Below are 20,160 nucleotides of genomic sequence, written 5' to 3' on the forward strand. Positions count from 1 at the left end.
ATAACTTTATTTTTGGTTAAAAGCATACATTAAAAATTGTTTAAAAAAAGCTACAGTTACCAATAATACCAGTTAAAGAATGTGGTATTATGTTATTTTTTATTAAAATCAAAGATAACAATTAATAAAAATAAATTAAAAAATCTATTACAGTGGTGCCTAAGTTACAGAATGTGTTATAACATCATTTTTGGTTAAAAACAAAGATTAAAATGAATAAAAATTAATTTACAAAGCTATTACAGTGGTATCACAGTTAAAAGATGTGTTATAACATCATTTTTGATTAAAAACAAACATTAAAATTAATTTAAAAATAATTAAAAAGTTATTACAGTGGTACCACAGTTAAAGAATGTGTTATAACGTTATTGTTGGTTAAAAACAAACATTAAAAAAATGTAATACATTTAAAAAAGCTATTATAGTGGTGCCTCAGATATAGAATGTGCTATGTCATTGTTGGTTAAAAAAAAAGATTAAAATTAATTACAAAATAAATTATATAAATGCTATTACAGTGGTGCCTCAGTTAAATAATGTGGTATTATGTTATTTTTGGTTAAAAACAAATATTACAATTATTAAAAATAAAATACAAATATATATATTACAAGGGTACTACAGTTTAATAATGTATTGTTATTTGTGGTTAAAAACAAACATTAAAATTGGTTTAAAAAATACATTGAAAAAAGCTATTACAGTGGTACCCTCAGTTAAAGAATGTGTTACAATGTTATTTTTGGTTAAAAAAACATTAAAATAAATAAAAAATAAATTAAAATATATATTACAGTGGTGCCTCAGTTAAAGAATGTGTTATGTTATTTTTGTTTAAAAACAAACATTACATTTAATTAAAAAAAAACGAGTCCTACCTTCGTTAAAGAATGTGTTGTGTTATTTTCGGTTAAAAACAAACATTAAAATTAATAAAATAAAATACAAAGCTATTAACAGTGGTGACTCAGTTAAATAATGTGTTATTTTAGGTTAAAAACATACATTAAAATTAATAATAATTTTACTTTAAAAAAGTTATTTATAGAATGTGTTATGTTTGGTTAAAAAACAAAATAAAAATTAATAATCTTTTTTATTTATTTTTAAAGCTACTACAGTGGTGCCTCTTTTGTAAAATGTATTATTTTTGGTTAAAAACAAAAATGTAAAGGAACAAACATACATTTTAAAAAGCTATTGCAGTGGTACCTCAACTAAAAAATGTGTTATAACATTAATTTCCGTTAAAAACAAACATTAAAATGATTAAAATAAAACAACCGCTAATATAGTGGTGCCTCAGTTAAAGAATGTCTTGTAACGTTATTTTCGGTTAAAACAAACATAAAATAATTTTTAAAAATTAATTAGCTTGTTGTAATGGTTTTTTGGTTTAAAAACGAACATTAAAATAAAAAATAAAAAATACAATTTTTAAAAATCTGTTACAGTGTTACCTCAGATAAAGAAAAAAAGTGTTTTTTAACGTTTGATGTTTACATTTTCCTCTGCGCTCCTCTCTGGTCACTTTCCTTTTCATGAACAATTTATTTATTTTCTGCATGTCTCTGTTTTTTACATTGTCTCCTTTGGGAAAACCTGGTTAACAACGTCACTTGCAGAACGTATCATTAACCAAGTCACTACTGTAGGGCTACAAGCAGTCATCCATTCATTTGATTACAAAAAAGCTTGGATTAATTTTCTGTTGCTTCAATTTATCGTTTGAGTGTAACTAATGAACATTTACAACACCCGGACTGCATAACAGAAGGTAAAGCAAATGGAATAGACGCTAAATAAAAAGTCAAAAAGGTAAATGTAAATAAAAAGGTCAATAAAAAGTAAAATAAATTATAGAAGGTAAAATAAGTTAAAGAGAAGATAAAGAAAAGAGAGTAAGTTAAATACAAGATATATACATGGTAAATAAGGCAAATAAAAGGTAAAGTAGGTTAAATAAAAAGGTAAAGAGGTTAAATAAAAGGTAAAATATTTTAAAAAGCAGGTAAAATAAGGAATATAAAAGGTAAAATAAGATTTAAAAAAGAAGAAGGTAAAAGACAGTCAAGGAAGGCACTTTAAATAGAAGGCAAATAAATTAAATAGAAGATAAATAAAAGGTAAAATATTTAAATAGAAGGTAAATAAGAGGTAACATAAGGTAAATAAGAGGTAAAATAAGGTAAATAGAAGATAAATAAAAGGTAAAATAATTAAATAGAAGGTACATAAGAGGTAAAATAAATACAAGGTAAATGATATATAAAATAAGTTAAATAGAAGGTTAAAAAAAAGAGGTAAAATAAGTTAAAACAAAGTAAAATAAGGTCAAAGAAGGTAATGAAGATTATGGTAAGTTTATTTCAACTATTTACCCTAAAAATATGCATTTTTTAAAATCAAATGACTTAATAAACGGAACAAAGTAATCAGCAGAACAATGGACAGCTGCATCCTATTCTACTGGACTAGAAATGTGTTAGTCTTGGAACATGTGAAAGGTAAAAAAAAAGAGCACTGACAAGACGACTTTCCTTTATTTGAATTGTCTCTTTTTTTTGTTTCCATTCCAAAGTGGCAAGAGGGACGTGGTTCTCCTGCCGCGTGGACAACAAACCTGCAATCAGCTCCAAACTCCAGCAGGTGTGTGTGTGAGAAGACAACAGTTGGAAATGACCTGTGTGTTAGTGTATCATTCACAGCAATGTTTGTTATGCTGCAGCCTTATTTCATCATGGAATACATTCACTTTGGTCCTCAAACTTCTACACACAATACCCCGTAATGACAATGCCAAAAGGTGTTTTTCAAACACCCTAACCCTTTGTTGATGCACCCTTGGCAGCAATTACAGCCTCAAGTCTTTTTGGATACGATGCCACAAGCTTGGCACACCTATCTTTGAGCAGTTTGGGCCTTTCCTCTTTGCAGCACCTCTCAAGCTCCATCAGGTTGGATGGGAAGCGTTGGTTTTCATCCAGGATGTCTCTGTACATTGCTGCATTCATCTTTCCCTCTGTCCTCACTAGTCTCCCAGTTCCTGCCAATGAAAAGCAACCCCACAGCATGATGCTGCCACCACCACGCTTCACTGAAGGGACGTATTGCCTAGTTTCCTCCCAACTTTCACGCCAAAAACTTCAATCTTCGTCTCATCAGACCAAATAATTGAGTTTCTCATGGTCCGAGAGTCTTTCAGGTGCATTTTGGCAAACTTTCTACAAAGAAATGGCTTCCGTCTGGCCACTCTATCATACAAGCCTGATTGGTGGTTTGCTTCTGGAAAGTTCTCCTCTCTCCACGGAGGAATGCTGTGGCTCTGACAGAGTGACCACCGGGTTCTTGGTCGCCTCCCTGACTAGACTAAGGTGAATGCAGCAGTGTGGAGTAAATTTAGGCTGTCATTTTTTTACTTTGAGATTACTTACAAACCCTGTTTCCGTAGGAGTTGGGAAATTGTGTTAGATTTAAATATATAAACGGAATACAATGATTTGCAAATCCTTTTCAACCCATATTCAAATGAATGCACTACAAAGACAACATATTTGATGTTCAAACTCATAAACTTTATTTTTTGTTTGCAAATTATAATTAACTTAGAATTTCATGGCTGCAACACGTGCCAAAGTAGTTGGGAAAGGGCATGTTCACCACTGTGTTACATGGCCTTCCCTTTTAACAACACTCAGTAAAGGTTTGGGAACTGAGGAGACACATTTTTAAAGCTTCTCAGGTGGAATTCTTTCCCATTCTTGCTTGATGTACAGCTTAAGTTGTTCAACAGTCTCTGTTGTGCTATTTTAGGCTTCATAATGCGCCACACATTTTCAATGGGAGACAGGTCTGGACTACAGGCAGGCCAGTCTAGTACCCGCACTCTTTTACTATGAAGCCACGTTGATGTAACACGTGGCTTGGCATTGTCTTGCTGAAATAAGCAGGGGCGTCCATGGTAACGTTGCTTAGATGGCAACATATGTTGCTCCAAAACCTGTATGTACCTTTCAGCATTAATGGCGCCTTCACAGATGTGTAAGTTACCCATGCCTTGGGCACTAATACACCCCCATACCATCACACATGCTGGCTTTTACACTTTGCGCCTAGAACAATCCGGATGGTTCTTTTCCTCTTTGGTCCGGAGGACACGACGTCCACAGTTTCCAAAAAGAATTTGAAATGTGGACTCGTCAGACCACAGAACACTTTTCCACTTTGTATCAGTCCATCTTAGATGAGCTCAGGCCCAGCGAAGCCGGCGGCGTTTCTGGGTGTTGTTGATAAACGGTTTTCGCCTTGCATAGGAGAGTTTGAACTTGCACTTACAGATGTAGCGACCAACTGTAGTTACTAACAGTGGGTTTCTGAAGTGTTCCTGAGCCCATGTGGTGATATCCTTTACACTGATGTCGCTTGTTGATGCAGTACAGCCTGAGGGATGGAAGGTCACGGGCTTAGCTGCTTACGTGCAGTGATTTCTCCAGATTCCCTGAACCCTTTGATGATATTACCGAGCATAGATGGTGAAATCCCTAAATTCCTTGCAATAGCTGGTTGAGAAAGGTTTTTCTTAAACTGTTCAACAATTTGCTCACGCATTTGTTGACAAAGTGGTGACCCTCGCCCCATCCTTGTTTGTGAATGACTGAGCATTTCATGGCATCTACTTTTATACCCAATCATGGCATCCACCTGTTCCCAATTTGCCTGTTCACCTGTGGGATGTTCCAAATAAGTGTTTGATGAGCATTCCTCAACTTTATCAGTATTTATTGCCACCTTTCCCAACTTCTTTGTCACGTGTTGCTGACATCAAATTCTAAAGTTAATGATTATTTGCACAAAAAAAAAGTGTTTATCAGTTTGAACATCAAATATGTTGTCTTTGTAGCATATTCAACTGAATATGGGTTGAAAATGATTTGCAAATGATTGTATTCCGTTTATATTTACATCGAACACAATTTCCCAACTCATATGGAAACGGGGTTTGTAGTTTAACCTATTCAGTGGCCGAGTGGTTAGAGTCCGTCCAGAGATCAGTAGGTCGTGAGTTCAAACCCCAGCCGAGTCATACCAAAAACTATAAAAATGGGAGCCACTACCTCCCTGCTTGGCACTCAGCATCAAGGGTTGGAATTGGGGGTTAAATCACCAAAAAAGATTCCCGGGCGCGGCCACCGCTGCTGCTCACTGCTCCCCTCACCTCCCAGGAGGTGATCAAGGGTGATGGGTCAAATGCAGAGAATAATTTCACCACATCTATTGTGTGTGTGTGTGACAATCATTAGTACTTTAACTTTAATAAATTAGCTAAATTAATACAAAAAATTCAAAACTTTTCACATTGTTGTTATGGGGTATTGTGTGCAGAATTTTGAGGACAAAATGGATGTATTCTGTTTTGGAATATGGCTTTATGTAACATAACAAAATGTAGAAAATGGAAAAAATATATATATATATTTTTACGCACTTCAAGTTTCTGCTCGTTCTGGACCAGGCCGTCCTTCTGGCTTTGCAGGAAGCTGCTGAGCGTGCGCGTCAGCTGCCGCCGGTCGTCAATATCCGCCGCCAGGCGGCCGCTGTAGTCGGCCAGCAGCATGCAGGCGTCATCAACCAGCCGCGAGATGCGCTCCCCCGACTCCTTATCTGGAAGGTCATCAGCACAAAACACATTGGGGGCTTTCTTCTTCTACTTTGGACTCTTGCTCGGTCACGTCGTCTCAGCAGCCTACTTGTCCTCACCACAAATTATTTCACCCTTGTTTCCAACGCTACTGCATCAGGTCTCACACGTTTTCTTTATTCTTACCATAGGCTGTCAAACCATTCGAATATTTCTTTTTTTTGTCCGTAGTTAATAAAAGTTTGTTTCTATCTTTAGTAAGTGTGATCATTGTCAAGTTTAATAATATCAACAGGGGCCTGGACAATTTGTTGCTTTAAAAAGGCCCTAGTGGCCACATGCGTGGACAGCACCTTTTAGCTCTTATTTCCAAAATTGTGTACACTACTGAATTGGGGTCTTATGGCCACTTATGTGGACACTTATACTGCCATCTGGTGGTGTCAGAAGAGTATAACATACAATGGAATTTGGAAAAAAAAAAGTGTAAAAATAAGAATTAGCATGTCACTAAACATGAAGTACACGTTTGTTACTTATGGACTAAGTACATCATATCAAAAGATGATTCTTAGTTTTTATTCTAATTAGAGTCCAATAAGCCCAAATAGCAAAGAGAAATAAAAAAAAGCATGTAAACAAACAGCTTGGGCCTTAAGAGGTTAAGCAAATATTTGTTTATTAAACATTATGCTTTTTCTGAAACAGCTCAAGACAAAATGGAGACAAACACTCAAACAGGGGACTCATTTCCATGCTTCAGTGCAGTTCTCCACTTAGAGGAGAACTGCACGTTTTTTGGATGTTTGGATGCTATAATTGTCTTTTTTTTGTGGATTCCAAATCATAAATAAACATTAGTAAAAGTCAGTTAACAATGGAGCTAATGGTGGTCGCTCTATTCCGCATATAAAGCGCTTCAAAAAAGCCTCTATGAAGGTTTTATATACATGCTGTACCTATTCGTATTAAAATATATTATTTACCTATTTTGCTCATTTTAAGCAAAGGGCGGCGTATTAATTTCACAGACGCATCACTATTAGAGATGTCCGATAATTGCTTTTTTGCAGATATCCGATATTCCAATATTGTCCAACTCTTAATTACCGATTCCGATATCAACCGATACAGATATATACAGTGGTGGAATTAACACATTATTATGCCTACCGGTAATTTTGTTGTGATGCCCCGCTGGATGCATTAAACAATGTAACAAGGTTTTCCAAAATAAATCATCTCAAGTTATGGAAAAAAAGTGCCAACATGGCACTGCCATATTTATTATTGAAGTCACAAAGTGCATTATTTTTTTTAACATGCCTCAAAACAGCACCTTGGAATTTGGGACATGCTCTCCCTGAGGGAGGTTGAGGTGGGCGGGGTTGAGGTAGGGTATAGCGGGGGGTGTATATTGTAGCGTCCCGAAAGAGTTAGTGCTGCAAGGGGTTCTGGGTATTTGTTCTGTTGTGTTTAAGTTGTGTTACGGTGCGGATGTTCTCCCGAATAGTGTTTGTCATTCTTGTTTGGTGTGGGTTCACAGTGTGGCGCATATTTGTAACAGTGTTAAAGTTGTTTATACGGCCGCCCTTATTATGTGATTGGGCCGGCACGCAAAGGCAGTGCCTTTAAGGTTTATTGGCGCTCTGTACTTCTCCCTACGTCCGTGTACCACTCCGTAGAGCGGCGTTTTAAAAAGTCATAAATTTTACTTTTTGAAACCGATACCGATAATTTCCGATACTACATTTTAAAGCATTTATCGACCGATAATATCGGCAGTCCGATATTATCGGACATCTCTAATCACAATGTTTGCTTTTCCCTTCCGCAACCAAAACACTACTAATGGTGAAGTTCATGAGAGACAACAAAAACTATTATGGGACAAATGATAATCCATAAACTTATATTTTTGAACCTGAATATAAGGAGGATGATCTACGAGTTTTAGAAGCGGTGTGCTAAACAGCTTCGTGAAACACTAAACATCATGTAGCAGTATTGCTAAGTGCTAAACCAGATATACAAACTACAGACAAAATAAAACAATCACTTACTGTACAATGTCTGCTCGCACTGGGATGTTTATATCTTCCCGTTTTGATGAAGAATTAATCATAATCCTCCCAAAGGTCTTTTCATGTCTTTCTCGCCATCTAAGTTGGATGTCAAAGTTGACCAACTTCTCGGTTTATGTCCACTACCTTCTACTATCCAGGTGAGAGGCATGACTTATAATCTAGAATTAACTTTCACCACTTCAGAGGTGATGCAGCCGCTCAATATGTCAATATAGCAGTATAAGATAGTTAGCTCAAATAGTTTGTCTGCATTAGCGTTTATATTAATATGAGGCCCTAGGCCACCGCAGGAACTTCCCATCCTTTCAATGAAGTTCCCCCTGTGTTTCCACTAAAAACTACCCAGGTAGATTTAGTTCTTCAGGAACCTTTCTGAGTTCCTGCCTGCTCTGCAGGACTTTTGACGCTGATTGGTTGAACACCGTTGGGGGCGTTCCTAAAACTTGTTTTTCAAACACACGACCGCCATTACGGAGAATGCGAGGACGACTTGTTTCTTATTTATTGTGTAGTTCTACTACAACAAACTTGACAACGGAGAGGAAGAAGAACGAAAGGAACTTTTGTGGGGAATCCTTGTGCTGAAGAACGCTGATCAGTGGAACTATCTGACAGAGTTTTTACTCAGCCGTAGTCTTTAAATTACTTTCAGTTTATTGTTTATTAGTTTTTACTAAATTATTTTCATTACGCGAAGCTATGGGAAGTGGACGGACTCTTTTAAACGCATTTACGGAGGCGTATGAAGCCGAGTGGAACGAAGGAAAATGACATCAAATAATTACTTTTTCTGACTTATTATTAGCTAAGTTATAACAATATAACATTTTAATGAAATATAATGAAAAAATACAGTCATATAGATGAATAATTTAAAGTTTTTATTATTTCTTGTTCATTACATTTTAGGAAAAATGTAAGAATCAGTTAAACTAATCCAACAATATTTGAAAATATAATCAGGGAGAGCTTTAAATAACATAAAAAAGTTATAAAAATAAAATAAAGTCCTAGGACTCAACGCACATGTATCATAAAAATAATCATCTGTAAGGTTTTAGCATATTTGATTGTTAAAAAATATTTTATTTAATCACGTTTAAAAAAAATTGTGCAGTAGGAAGGAAATTAGCGTTATCTCGTTAACTTTGACAGCCATATTTATTAATTATCACTATTTCAAATTCTGAGTTATTAGCTAATTTATTTACAATATGAAATTTAATAGACATATAATAAAAAAACAGTCATATACAAGAATATTTTTTATTTTTTATTATTATTTCTTGTTTATTTTATTTTAGCAAAAATGTAAGAATCAGTTGAACTAACAACAATATTTGAGAATATAATGAGAGCTTTAAATGAGACAGAAAAGTTACAAAAATAAAATAAATTCCTTGAACTCAACGCACATGTATCATAAAAATAATAATCTGTAAGGTTTAAGCATATTTAATTGTTAAAAAATATTTAATTTAATCACGTTTAAAAAAATTAGTGCAGTAGGAAGGAAATTAGGGTTATTTCGTTATTTTTGACAGATATATTTATTAATTAACACTATTTCAAATTCTGAGTTATTAGCTCATTTATTAACAATATGAAATTTAATAGACATAATAAAAAAATAGTCATATACAAGAATAATTTAAATTTTTTATTATTTCTTGTTTATTTTAGCAAAAATGTAAGAATCAGTTGAACTAACAACAATATTTGAGAATATAATAAGAGAGAGCTTTAAATGACATAGAAAAGTTACAAAAATAAAATAAATTCCTTGGACTCAACGCACATGTATCATAAAAGTAATCATCTGTAAGGTTTTAACATATTTGATTGTTAAAAAATATTTTATTTAATCACGTTTAAAAAAAATAGTGCAGTAGGAAGGAAATTAGCGTTGTCTTGTTAACTTTGACAGATATATATTTATTAATTATCACTATTTCAAATTCTGAGTTATTAGCTAATTTATTTAAAAGATGAAATTTAATAGACAAATAATAAAAGTCATATACAAGAATCATTTTTATTTTTATTATTATTTCTTGTTTATTTTATTTTAGCAAAAATGTAAGACTCAGTTGAACTGACAACAATATTTGAGAATACAATAAAAGAGAGTTTTAAATAACAGAAAAGTTACAAAAATAAAATAAATTCCTTGGACTCAACGCACATGTATCATAAAAAATAATCATCTGTAAGGTTTTAACATATTTGATGGTAAAAATTATTACATTTAATCCCGTTTGAAAAAAAAAATTCTAATTCTGACTTATTAGCTAATTTATTAATATAAAATTTAAATGAAATGTCATTAAAAAATACTATGCCGTCATTAAGAAAAAAAAAAAAAGTTTTTTTATTTGATGTTTATTTTATTTCGAGAATAATGTAACAACATTTGAGAATATAAAAAAGTTAGAGAAAACAGAAAGAAGGCACATGACAGGATGGATGAAGTATATGACGTGATACCTAAGTGTACCTAAAGAAGTGGCTGGTGGGTGCATTAGTGAGTTAGGCCCCGCCTCCTCGTCAGTCCCTACCTGTGATCCTGTGAAGCAAGGATGTGTCCTGCACTTCGGCGGGAAGCGAGGAGATGCGCTGACGCAACAGCGAGTCTCCCGAGGTGGCGTTCTCCAGCTCCTGGAGCGCTCGGATCAACTCGGACGTCTGCGGGCAAAAGGAGGAGGCGTTTAGTTTGCGGAAGATGTTCGATCATTAAATATTGTCTCGTCCCAGCTTATGTCCACATGTACACCGGTCAATCAAAATATATATCAGGCATGTGATTTGACCACAATGAAAAAGACTGAAAAAATTTCCGGGGGTCTGGGGGACGAAGGGCCCCAGCCAGGTGCCCTGGTGGGGGGACAATGGGGGCAACGCCCCCCGAAGCTCCTGGTTTTTCACCAATTTAACATGCTAAAATTAACAAAGACAGCACCATTTGAAGAAAATATTTTAGTGTTTAAAGACATGAAAACATTAATAGAACATACATAACCCAATTATCCTAATGAATCACTGTATATGGTTCAGTCCCAACAGTGTTTAGTCACTAATATTTACATCTTCTGTTCATTTCACATCCACAGGTGTCACATTGATCAGTGTTATTATCTACAGTTTATTTACAGTATTACCACATTACTTCAGTTCATGTAATGTAAACATTTAATTATTTTCGCCAAAATAGGATATACATTTATGAAAATAATTAAACATGTTTAGTATTGTTTACTCATATTTGAAAATAGGAAATAATAATAATGTGAGGACACTGACATATTGCATGAAACAAGTGTGAAAATATTTACCTTCAAGATTGTTACACCACTGACAATAGTTTCAACAGACTACATAAGAACTTAATATTACAAAATAGTATTATATGCAAATTTATTTCAAATAAATTGTTAACTGGAATCAATAATGCGACTCTTTGAATTTCTGTAATTTCATAATATATTTTCACGTGGCTTTTTATTTTTAGAAAAACCCATTTATATTTCGCTAAGCAATAATTGGTTAATATTTAAAACAAACATGCGTATTTCGCAAGCAAATATTTTTTAGCTTACCTCATTATTAACAACCCTGTCTGCAACTGAAGTGGGTGGATCTTTCCTCTCCATGTCTACGGCAGTTGTCGATGTAAACAAAGGATGAAGTCCGTAAGGTTTGCTCACTTTCGGTTGACATCCAAAAGTACCAGCTAGTGAAAAGTTTGTTTTCCTTGCTTCAAGTTGTTTCATATGTTTTTGGCGTTTCGCATGTACTTCCAAAGCCTTGAAACCTCGTGATCCATAGTCAATATTATCATAACACCACATGCACAAAACCTTTCCGGGACGATCGATTTTCCGAATAAAATCACCGAACAAAGTCGTAACTTCCTTCTTCCCAACAGTATCAGTGATTTCCCTTTCCATCCAGTCCCATCGAAACTTATTTTTGACATGTTTATCAATTTCTTTTAAGATTAAAGCGTCCTTTCTCTCGAGAACCGACATTGTTTACATATGGAAAATGGCCGTAATAACCATTATGAATGATGACGTTATTAACGTCATCATTCATAACAGATGTCCTGATTGGTCACAGGGAACATATCGACCAATCAACTACGGTGTAATATAACCTACGTCTCGAATCTTGATTTAGGGTCGGAAAAAAAACGGAAAAACGGGAGATAATTATTTTTTTCCCCAAGATTAAAAAAGACGGAATTACGACTTTAGACGGAAAAATCACATGCCTGATATATACGCTCTTTTTACAGGCTGACTTGTGCATGCCAAGGCAGCAGGTGGCGCTACAGCCACAATCAATGAGGAAGAGGAAAGTCACTTCTTGACTGCCCGTGCCTAGAGTCTTGTTTAGCACATTTATGTTAGCTTTGTTTTTTGTTTGGCATACTTTCTTTTGGTTACCCATTGCATTCACTTTTGTTGTATTAAATTTAGGGCTGGGCAATAAGGCCTTTTTTTAATATCTCGATATTTTTAGGCCATGTCACAATACACGATATATATGTCGATATTTTGCCTGAGCCTTGGATGAACACTTGATGCATAGAATCACAGCAGTATGATGATTCTATGTGTCTACATTAAAACATTCTTCTTCATACTGCATTAATATATGCTCATTTTAAACTTTCATGCAGAGAGGGAAATCACAACTAAGTCAATTTAGCAAAAGTGTATTTATTAAAGAGTTATTAAGCAGTGGCACAAACATTCATGTCATTTCCAAACAGAAAGTGCAAGATTGTCAGAGACATTTTAAAACAAGCTATGAGTGCACTTTTGTGCATGATGTCACTAAGATGACATATCAAAACAACACTCAATTAAAGTGCACTTTTTGTACAGAACGCCACTACAATAGTTTAAAACAAATAAAGTGCACTTTTGTGCATGATGTCACACAAGATATTTCAATAAGTGTCAAATAAAAATGAGCTGCATAATAGGAAATCAAATAGTGTATGTCCTTCGCTATGTGGTAGGTTCCTGCGGACGTTATCTCCTTCTGTTGTTGACAATTTTTTTCATACGGTGTTGATGTGGAAATGGTTGCCTCAGCATTTTGTTGGTGTGGCACCGAACGGAGATGTTGACATGCGGAGTTTCAAGCACTCTTCATTCTCTAGCAGGTGACTTTTCAAATGATGCTACATTAGCAGTAATGCTACTTTTTGTAGCAACGCTTTTGCCCCACACTTGACAAATTACGGTTGTCTGTTCGACATCTTCCCGCTTGAAGCCAAACCACCGCCAGACGATGCAACCCCTGCTGTTTTTCTTGGGAATTAATTCTTCCTTCATTTGTTACCAGATTCGCACCTTCTTTCTCTCGTATTACCACTCGCACCACAGCTAACGTTACCCATGCCGCTACCTCTCTTCTCCGCGAGGGCGTATACGTATGTGACGTATGTAAGAAGGTGCGCTTGTTTTATGTCTCTGTGAGAAGGAGAGACAAGAAAGAGTGAAGAAGAACCTGTAGTGTAATGCCCCCAGCTAAAAGGAACTGCGTGAGAACATACTCGAATATCACGATAGTCATTTTCTATATCGCACAGAGACAAACCCGCGATATATCGAGTATATCGATATATCACCCAGCCCTAGTTAAATATTTAGTGCACTTTTAACTTCAGTTTTGACTTCCCTTTGATGTTGCGGCCCCCAGCCAGCCATAACCATAACTAAAACAATTCATACTTACTGAACCGAATGCAGCTGAGATAGGCTCCAGCAGCCCCCGCGACCCCGAAAGGGACAAGCGGTAGGAAATGGATGGATGGATGAACCGTCCCATGTGTGATGTCTGTAGGAGTGTTTTCATGCATATTTGTACGAGCTATCGTAATGTAATCAAGCTAGCGTCGTTAGCATTTGCTAATATGCTAACACGTCTATGAGTGTCCGTGTTGGTATTATTAACTTACAATGGCATTTTTTGGTATTGTTTCAGCTTCACAAATTCCTCAGTAAATTCACCAAAACGTCACCTTGGAGTTATTGAGTCTGTTTAGCTGATTGTCTACGTCTATGAGTGTCCGTGTTGGTATTATTAACTTACAATGGCATTTTTTGGTATTGTTTCAGCTTCACAAATTCCTCAGTAAATTCACCAAAACGTCACCTTGGAGTTATTGAGTCTGTTTAGCTGATTGGAGAGCTAGCTTCCGCAGCTGGTGGGTCCATGACCATGACTTCTGTTTTGTTTGACCAGACGTTTTACTGCTGTGTTACAGGCACCGTTTGGAAACCTTAACTTTGACAAATAATTATCACTATATAAAGTTAAAAAGTAAAAGTACCAATGATTGTCACACACTAGGCTATATGTCACAAATTCTGACTTATTATTACCTAGTTTATTAACCATACACAATTTAAATTAAATAATAAATAAATACTTTATTGAGTCTGTTTAGCTGATTGGAGAGCTAGCTTGCGCAGCTAGTGGGTCCATGACGATGACTTCTGTTTTGTTTGATCAGCCGTTTGGAAACCCTGTTAACTTTGACATATAATTATCACTATATGTCACAAATTCTGACTTATTATTAGCTAATGTATTATCCATATAAAATTTAAATGAAATTTAAAAAAATACTTTGTAGTCATATAGAAAAAATATGGTATTAACAATGGTAAATGTCAGAATAATTGTATGTAAGTTTTCACAAAACTTTGTGTTTCAATGAGTTCCCGGCGAGCAGACAAAAGCTTTCTTTGATCTTACCAATCAAAAGGCTTGTAAAACTCCACTGTGTAGGATGGGAAGCGTCATGAAGGTGTCGGTTTCTTTGATGTATTGTAATCCACAGGAAGATAATGTCTTGACCCGAGATCTACAAAGCGGAGAGGAAGCAGGACCTGACCCCCCTCCAGGCACCTTTTCTTTGAACTGGTTTGTAACCAAAGGCGACGGCTGTTTATGATCCCCCCTTCCTTTCGAAACAGCTGTTGCCATGTAATCAGGGAAAGTCCAAATAAAAGAGGAGGCGTACAATCTTTCAACAGAGCGTGGTGGGAGACTGTACAAAGAGTGCAGCCCAGACGTTTCTCCTCAATTGAGCTGAATTGAATTCTGTCTGTTTAATTCCTTGCTTCTTGTCTGTTTAATAGATGTCATCAGTGTTTGAACCTGACAGTACAACAATTAAAGTACCGTATTTTTCGGAGTATAAGTCGCACCGGCCGAAAATGCATAATAAAGAAGGAAAAAAAACATAAGTCGCATTGGAGTATAAGTCGCATTTTTTGGGGAAATGTATTTCATAAAATCCAACACCAAGAATAGACATTTGAAAGGCTATTTAAAATAAATAAAGAATAGTGAACAACAGGCTGAATAAGTGTACGTTATATGAGGCATAAATAACCAACTGAGAACGTGCCTGGTATGTTAACGTAACATATTATGGTAAGAGTCATTCAAATAACTATAACATATAGAACATACTATACGTTTACCAAACAATCTGTCACTCTTATTCACTAAATCCCATGAAATCTTATACGTCTAGTCTCTTACGTGAATGAGCTAAATAATTATTTATTTGATATTTTACGATAATGTGTTAATAATTTGACACATAAGTCGCTCCTGAGTATAAGTCGCACCCCCGGCCAAACTATGAAAAAAATTGGGACTTATAGTCCGAAAAATACGGTATGTACATTTATAAAATATTTGTGTAAATAACTAATTTCACAACGTACATATTTATAGTCTATAGTCCGGTGCGGTTAATATATGGCAAAAAAACGTTTCTTCTAAAAAGTAATGGGTGAGGCTTATATACCGGTACGCTCTAAAGTCCGGGAAAATACGGTACAGTAGCAATATCAAATGTATGACATTTTGGACGTAATTAGCCCAACACTGCTACAATGCTAAATTGGAAAATGTCAATTTGTGTACATGTGGACATGTCCGAAAGTGTCATTCCTTACTACACCGTCAGGACCAGGACCTGTGGGGGCTCCCCTGGGGAACTCCTGGAGGCAAAGTGGTCCTCTGAGGCTTGGATGGACTCGTAGGGTCTCTTCTTGGCCTTCTTGTCGCCGTCTTCACAGAAGCACAGGAAAGCGTTACACGACAATTAAGCGTTCTATAGCAGTAGCGGCGAGGCAAGCTTACAGAGGACTTGTGAGAGCTGGTCCAGCAGGTCGCTGTCGTACACGGCTCTCTCCTGCCAGATAGACAACACCCGGCCAAGCTGCTTCTTGCAGCCGTCCTCTCCGTCCCTGCAGGGAGCACCGCACACAAGTTAGGAATGCATGCGCAGACAAAATCACACAGCAACAAGTCCACCTGCCGACCTGTGAACATGTTTGAACGCGCCGACGATGACCGGCGCAAAATCCTGCGTGAATTCTGGTCCTTTCTTCTTGCTGTTCTGGATGACATCGTTAGCCAAGTACACGAAGGTCAGCTTGCGTGGTACCTGAGCTGCACACACAAACACACACACACATATTAATACTCTAACAACAAAAACAAAGATGCTGTATGTATAAAGTCTGATGTTTATATGTAATATTTGTCATTATTTTTTAAACTAATTTAAGTTGCTTCTTGTTTTTCTCCTCTGAAGCACTTTGATATTCCAAAATTATGAAGTGTGTTATAAATAAAATTCATTAATAATATTTTCTAGCACGGGGATGTCCACAGTGCGGCCCGCAGCTAATTTTTTATTGGCCAGCAAAACAATTCCAAAGACAATAAAAACATCCTGGATTACATTATTACACAAAAAAAACTAGAAAACCCAACGACTTTTTACTTTCAACTGAGTTTCGTTTTATAATGATTTCTACTGGTGGTGTGCCTCCAAATTTTTTCAACGCAAAAAATGTGCTTTGGCTCAAAAAAGGTTGAAAAACACCGATATAGAGTGTGAGATATAACAGGATAATGCATACGTTTATCATTTGTTTTCAAAACGCTTACAAAAAAGTGGGACCCCATTTTTATGACTTGATGGGGTCCTTAGGACCCCAGTTTGAAAATTCCTAGCGCCAACACTGATGGAGTATTGGTGCGTGCAAAACAGCAGCAGGCGGCTGTGGCCTGCGGGCCAGTTCTAATACTAATCAAATATCATCCCGAGGGCCACAGCTCATTCATTCTTGACTTTGACACCCCTGCACTAAACACACCAATAAGCTTGTTCATAGATGTATATTACAACTCCTTTGTTATATATACTACATGGGACAATGCACATTAATGGACATATAAAATGTTAATGTGCCAGATTGTAGCTAAAGGCTAATTTCCATCTGCGGTGCCCTGCAGGGTCATTACATATAGCAAGGGTTCTTAACCTTTTTGACCTCGGGACCCAACTTTTCCACTACAGAGGAGCCCGGGGACCACTCCAATATCGACACTGAATTAGTCATCTTACCGTACTCTTGATTTTGATCATATTCAATATTTATATCTAACCTACTTACATTTTACTACCTTGTCAAATGATATAAAAGCATGTGGTAATTAATCACAAAGATGATATTAATTTAACAAATAAACCTTAGGCTTAAGTCAGGCTGATTTGAAAAAGAAGTACTAACCAAATAAACAATACATTTACATACAATATGGATTATGTTGTGCTAAAATATACTAAATTATTAAAAAATATGTTATGTCAATAAAATTTAAGTGCAAATGAAAATACAGCTTCACCACTTTAGTCATAGTTTTTAGGCTCAAGAAATTTCTCTATGACTTTAGCGCCAGACTTCTTCAGTTTGTTTTATATAGTCTTTACTGCCACAAGTGGTGGAAAAGTGTATTACAACTGAGTACCACTGCTGCCTAATGGACGTCAGCTAAAAAACACATAATACATTCTAGGGGGCACCCGCAGTCCAACACTAGTATATGCCGGGGAACATCTCTTCACAAAGAAACACGCTCGGGGCTCCCACTACTTCAGCGTTATAGTGAGTTGATTTTTTGCTGTTTTTATCTGGTACACGTGGAAAGCCGGTCAGTGAAAAAAATGCATACTTTTAACCGGTCCCTGGTGGAAAAAAGTTTAAGGAACCCTGATATACACAATGAACAGACGGGGTTCCTAATAGTGAACCTTGTGGCACCCCCTTGTGGACATATACACATTCAGAAAACAGACTGTCACATTTATAACACTGGCTCCTGTCACTCAAATAACTTGTGAACCAGAAAACAACATGATTAGATAGTCCCAAACAATGCTTTAAAATAGCATGATTCACTGCGTCAAAAGCTTTTGACAGATCAATGAAATTGTAAGCACAAGAAGTTTTTTCATCAAGAGCAACAAGTATAACATTTATCACTTTTGTAGCAGCCGTGATGGAACTGTGCTTTTTCCTGAAGCCAGATTGAAGTTTAGAAATATGTTTGTTAGAGTACAGGAACTCTCAGGATATGCTTTTGAGCCTACCAGAGATGTATTCATCTAGTTTATTAAAGTTAAAGGCCTACTGAAATGATTTTTTTTTATTTAAACGGGAATAGCAGATCCATTCTATGTGTCATACTTGATCATTTCACGATATTGCCATATTTTTGCTGAAAGGATTTAGTAGAGAAAATCGACGATAAAGTTCGCAACTTTTGCTCGCTGATAAAAAAAAGCCTTGCCTGTACCGGAAGTAGCGTGACGTCACAGGAGCTAGGATTCCTCACGATTCCCTGTTGTTTACAATGGAGCGAGAGAGATTCGGACCGAGAAAGTGATGATTACCCCATTAATTTGAGCGAGGATGAAAGATTCGTAGATGAGGAACGTTACAGTGAATGACTTGAGAGGCAGCGATGGACGTATCTTTTTTCGCTCTGACCGTAACTTAGGTACAAGCTGGCTCATTGGATTCCACACTCTCCTTTTTCTATTGTAGATCACAGATTTGTATTTCAAACCACCTCGGATACTATATCCTCTTGAAAATGAGAGTCGAGAACGCGAAATGGACATTCAGTGCCTTTTATCTCCACGACAATACATCGGCGAAATGCTTTAGCTACGAGCTAACGTGATAGCATCTTGCTTTAACTGCATATAGAAACAAAAGAAATAAACCCCTGACTGGAAGGATAGATAGAAAATCAACAATACTATTAAACCGTGGACATGTAAATACACGGTTAATGCTTTCCAGGCTGGCGAAGGTTAACAATGCTGTGCTAACGACGCCATTGAAGCTAACTTAGCAACCGGACTGCACAGAGCTATGCTAAAAACATTAGCTCTCCACCTACGTCAGCCAGCCCTCATTTGCTCATCAACACCCGTGCTCACCTGCGTTCCAGCGATCGGCAGAAGGACGAAGGACTTCACCCGATGCGTTTGGCGGCCCGGAGACGTAGGAAGTCAAGGTGAGGTCGGCGGCTAGCGCTCCAACAAAGTCCTCCTGGTTGTGTTGCTGTAGTCCGCTGCTAATACACTGATCCCACCTACAACTGTCTTCTTTGCAGCCTTCATTGTTCATTAAAAAAATTGCAAAAGATGTCCAGAATACTGTGGAATTATGAAATGAAAACAGAGCTTTTTGTATAGGATTCTACGGGGTACCATAACTTCCGTTACTCGGACTTCGTCACGCGCATACGTCATCATACCGCGATGTTTCAGCCGGATATTTCCCGGGAAGTTTTAAATGTCACTTCATAAGTTAACCCGGCCGTATTGGCATGTGTTGCAATGTTAAGATTTCATCATTGATATATAAACTATCAGACTGCGTGGTCGGTAGTAGTGGCTTTCAGTAGGCCTTTAAAGGTTAAAGTACCAATGATTGTCACACACACACACTAGGTGTGGCGAAATTATTTTCTGCATTTGACCCATCACCCTTGATCACACCCTGGGAGGTGAGGGGAGCAGTGAGCAGCAGCGGTGGCCGCGCCCGGGAATCATTTTTGGTTATTTAACCCCCAATTCCAACCCTTGATGCTGAGTGCCAAGCAGGGAGGTAATGGCTCCCATTTGTATAGTCTTTGGTATGACTCGGACGGGGTTTGAACTCAACCTACCCATCTCAGGGCGGACACTCTAACCACTAGGCCACTGAGTAGGTATATTAATACTATTAAGGATATTTCATGATGCTAACGAATAGCGCCAAAGACGCTAACGTGGTCATCCGTGTCGAATAAAGCACTCGTCTTTCCTGCACAACAACAACTAAGCTTTTAGTTTCTGTTATGAAAAACAAAGAAAATATGTTGGATCGGACCAACAATTACAATATTTATTACTTACATGACGTTTATTTGCACAAGGTCTTCGTAGTTATTTTTAGGCATAGCAACCACAAAAAACTAATGCGATCTCTTGTCCTTTCTTGACATTTAGTTCTGCTCTCAAACAATACTTATATAGTAGAGAAT

At 36.6% G+C, this 20,160-nt stretch overlaps 1 protein-coding gene across 3 annotated transcripts in view; it reads right to left on the bottom strand.

Annotated features, from left to right (window-relative positions):
• The window catches only part of LOC133650249 (regulation of nuclear pre-mRNA domain-containing protein 1A-like), a 35,528-nt gene that overhangs the window by 8,773 nt on the left and 6,595 nt on the right, over nucleotides 1-20,160 (bottom strand). Inside the window, exons 2-7 of one of the 3 annotated variants that reach the window (XM_062047276.1) lie at nucleotides 16,092-16,221; nucleotides 15,910-16,016; nucleotides 15,728-15,837; nucleotides 10,287-10,413; nucleotides 5,489-5,664; nucleotides 1,242-2,686 (exon numbers count right to left, since the gene is read on the bottom strand). In XM_062047276.1, the coding sequence (XP_061903260.1) occupies nucleotides 2,633-2,686; nucleotides 5,489-5,664; nucleotides 10,287-10,413; nucleotides 15,728-15,837; nucleotides 15,910-16,016; nucleotides 16,092-16,221 (704 nt within the window). In that variant the 3' untranslated portion in view covers nucleotides 1,242-2,632. Of the gene's footprint in view, nucleotides 1-1,241; nucleotides 2,687-5,488; nucleotides 5,665-10,286; nucleotides 10,414-15,727; nucleotides 15,838-15,909; nucleotides 16,017-16,091; nucleotides 16,222-20,160 lie in introns of those variants that run through there. The other 2 variants (XM_062047274.1, XM_062047273.1) reach the window with 2 other exon arrangements.

The sequence above is a fragment of the Entelurus aequoreus genome, linkage group LG05, assembly GCF_033978785.1.
Source record: "Entelurus aequoreus isolate RoL-2023_Sb linkage group LG05, RoL_Eaeq_v1.1, whole genome shotgun sequence".
Classification (NCBI taxonomy): Eukaryota; Metazoa; Chordata; class Actinopteri; order Syngnathiformes; family Syngnathidae; genus Entelurus; species Entelurus aequoreus.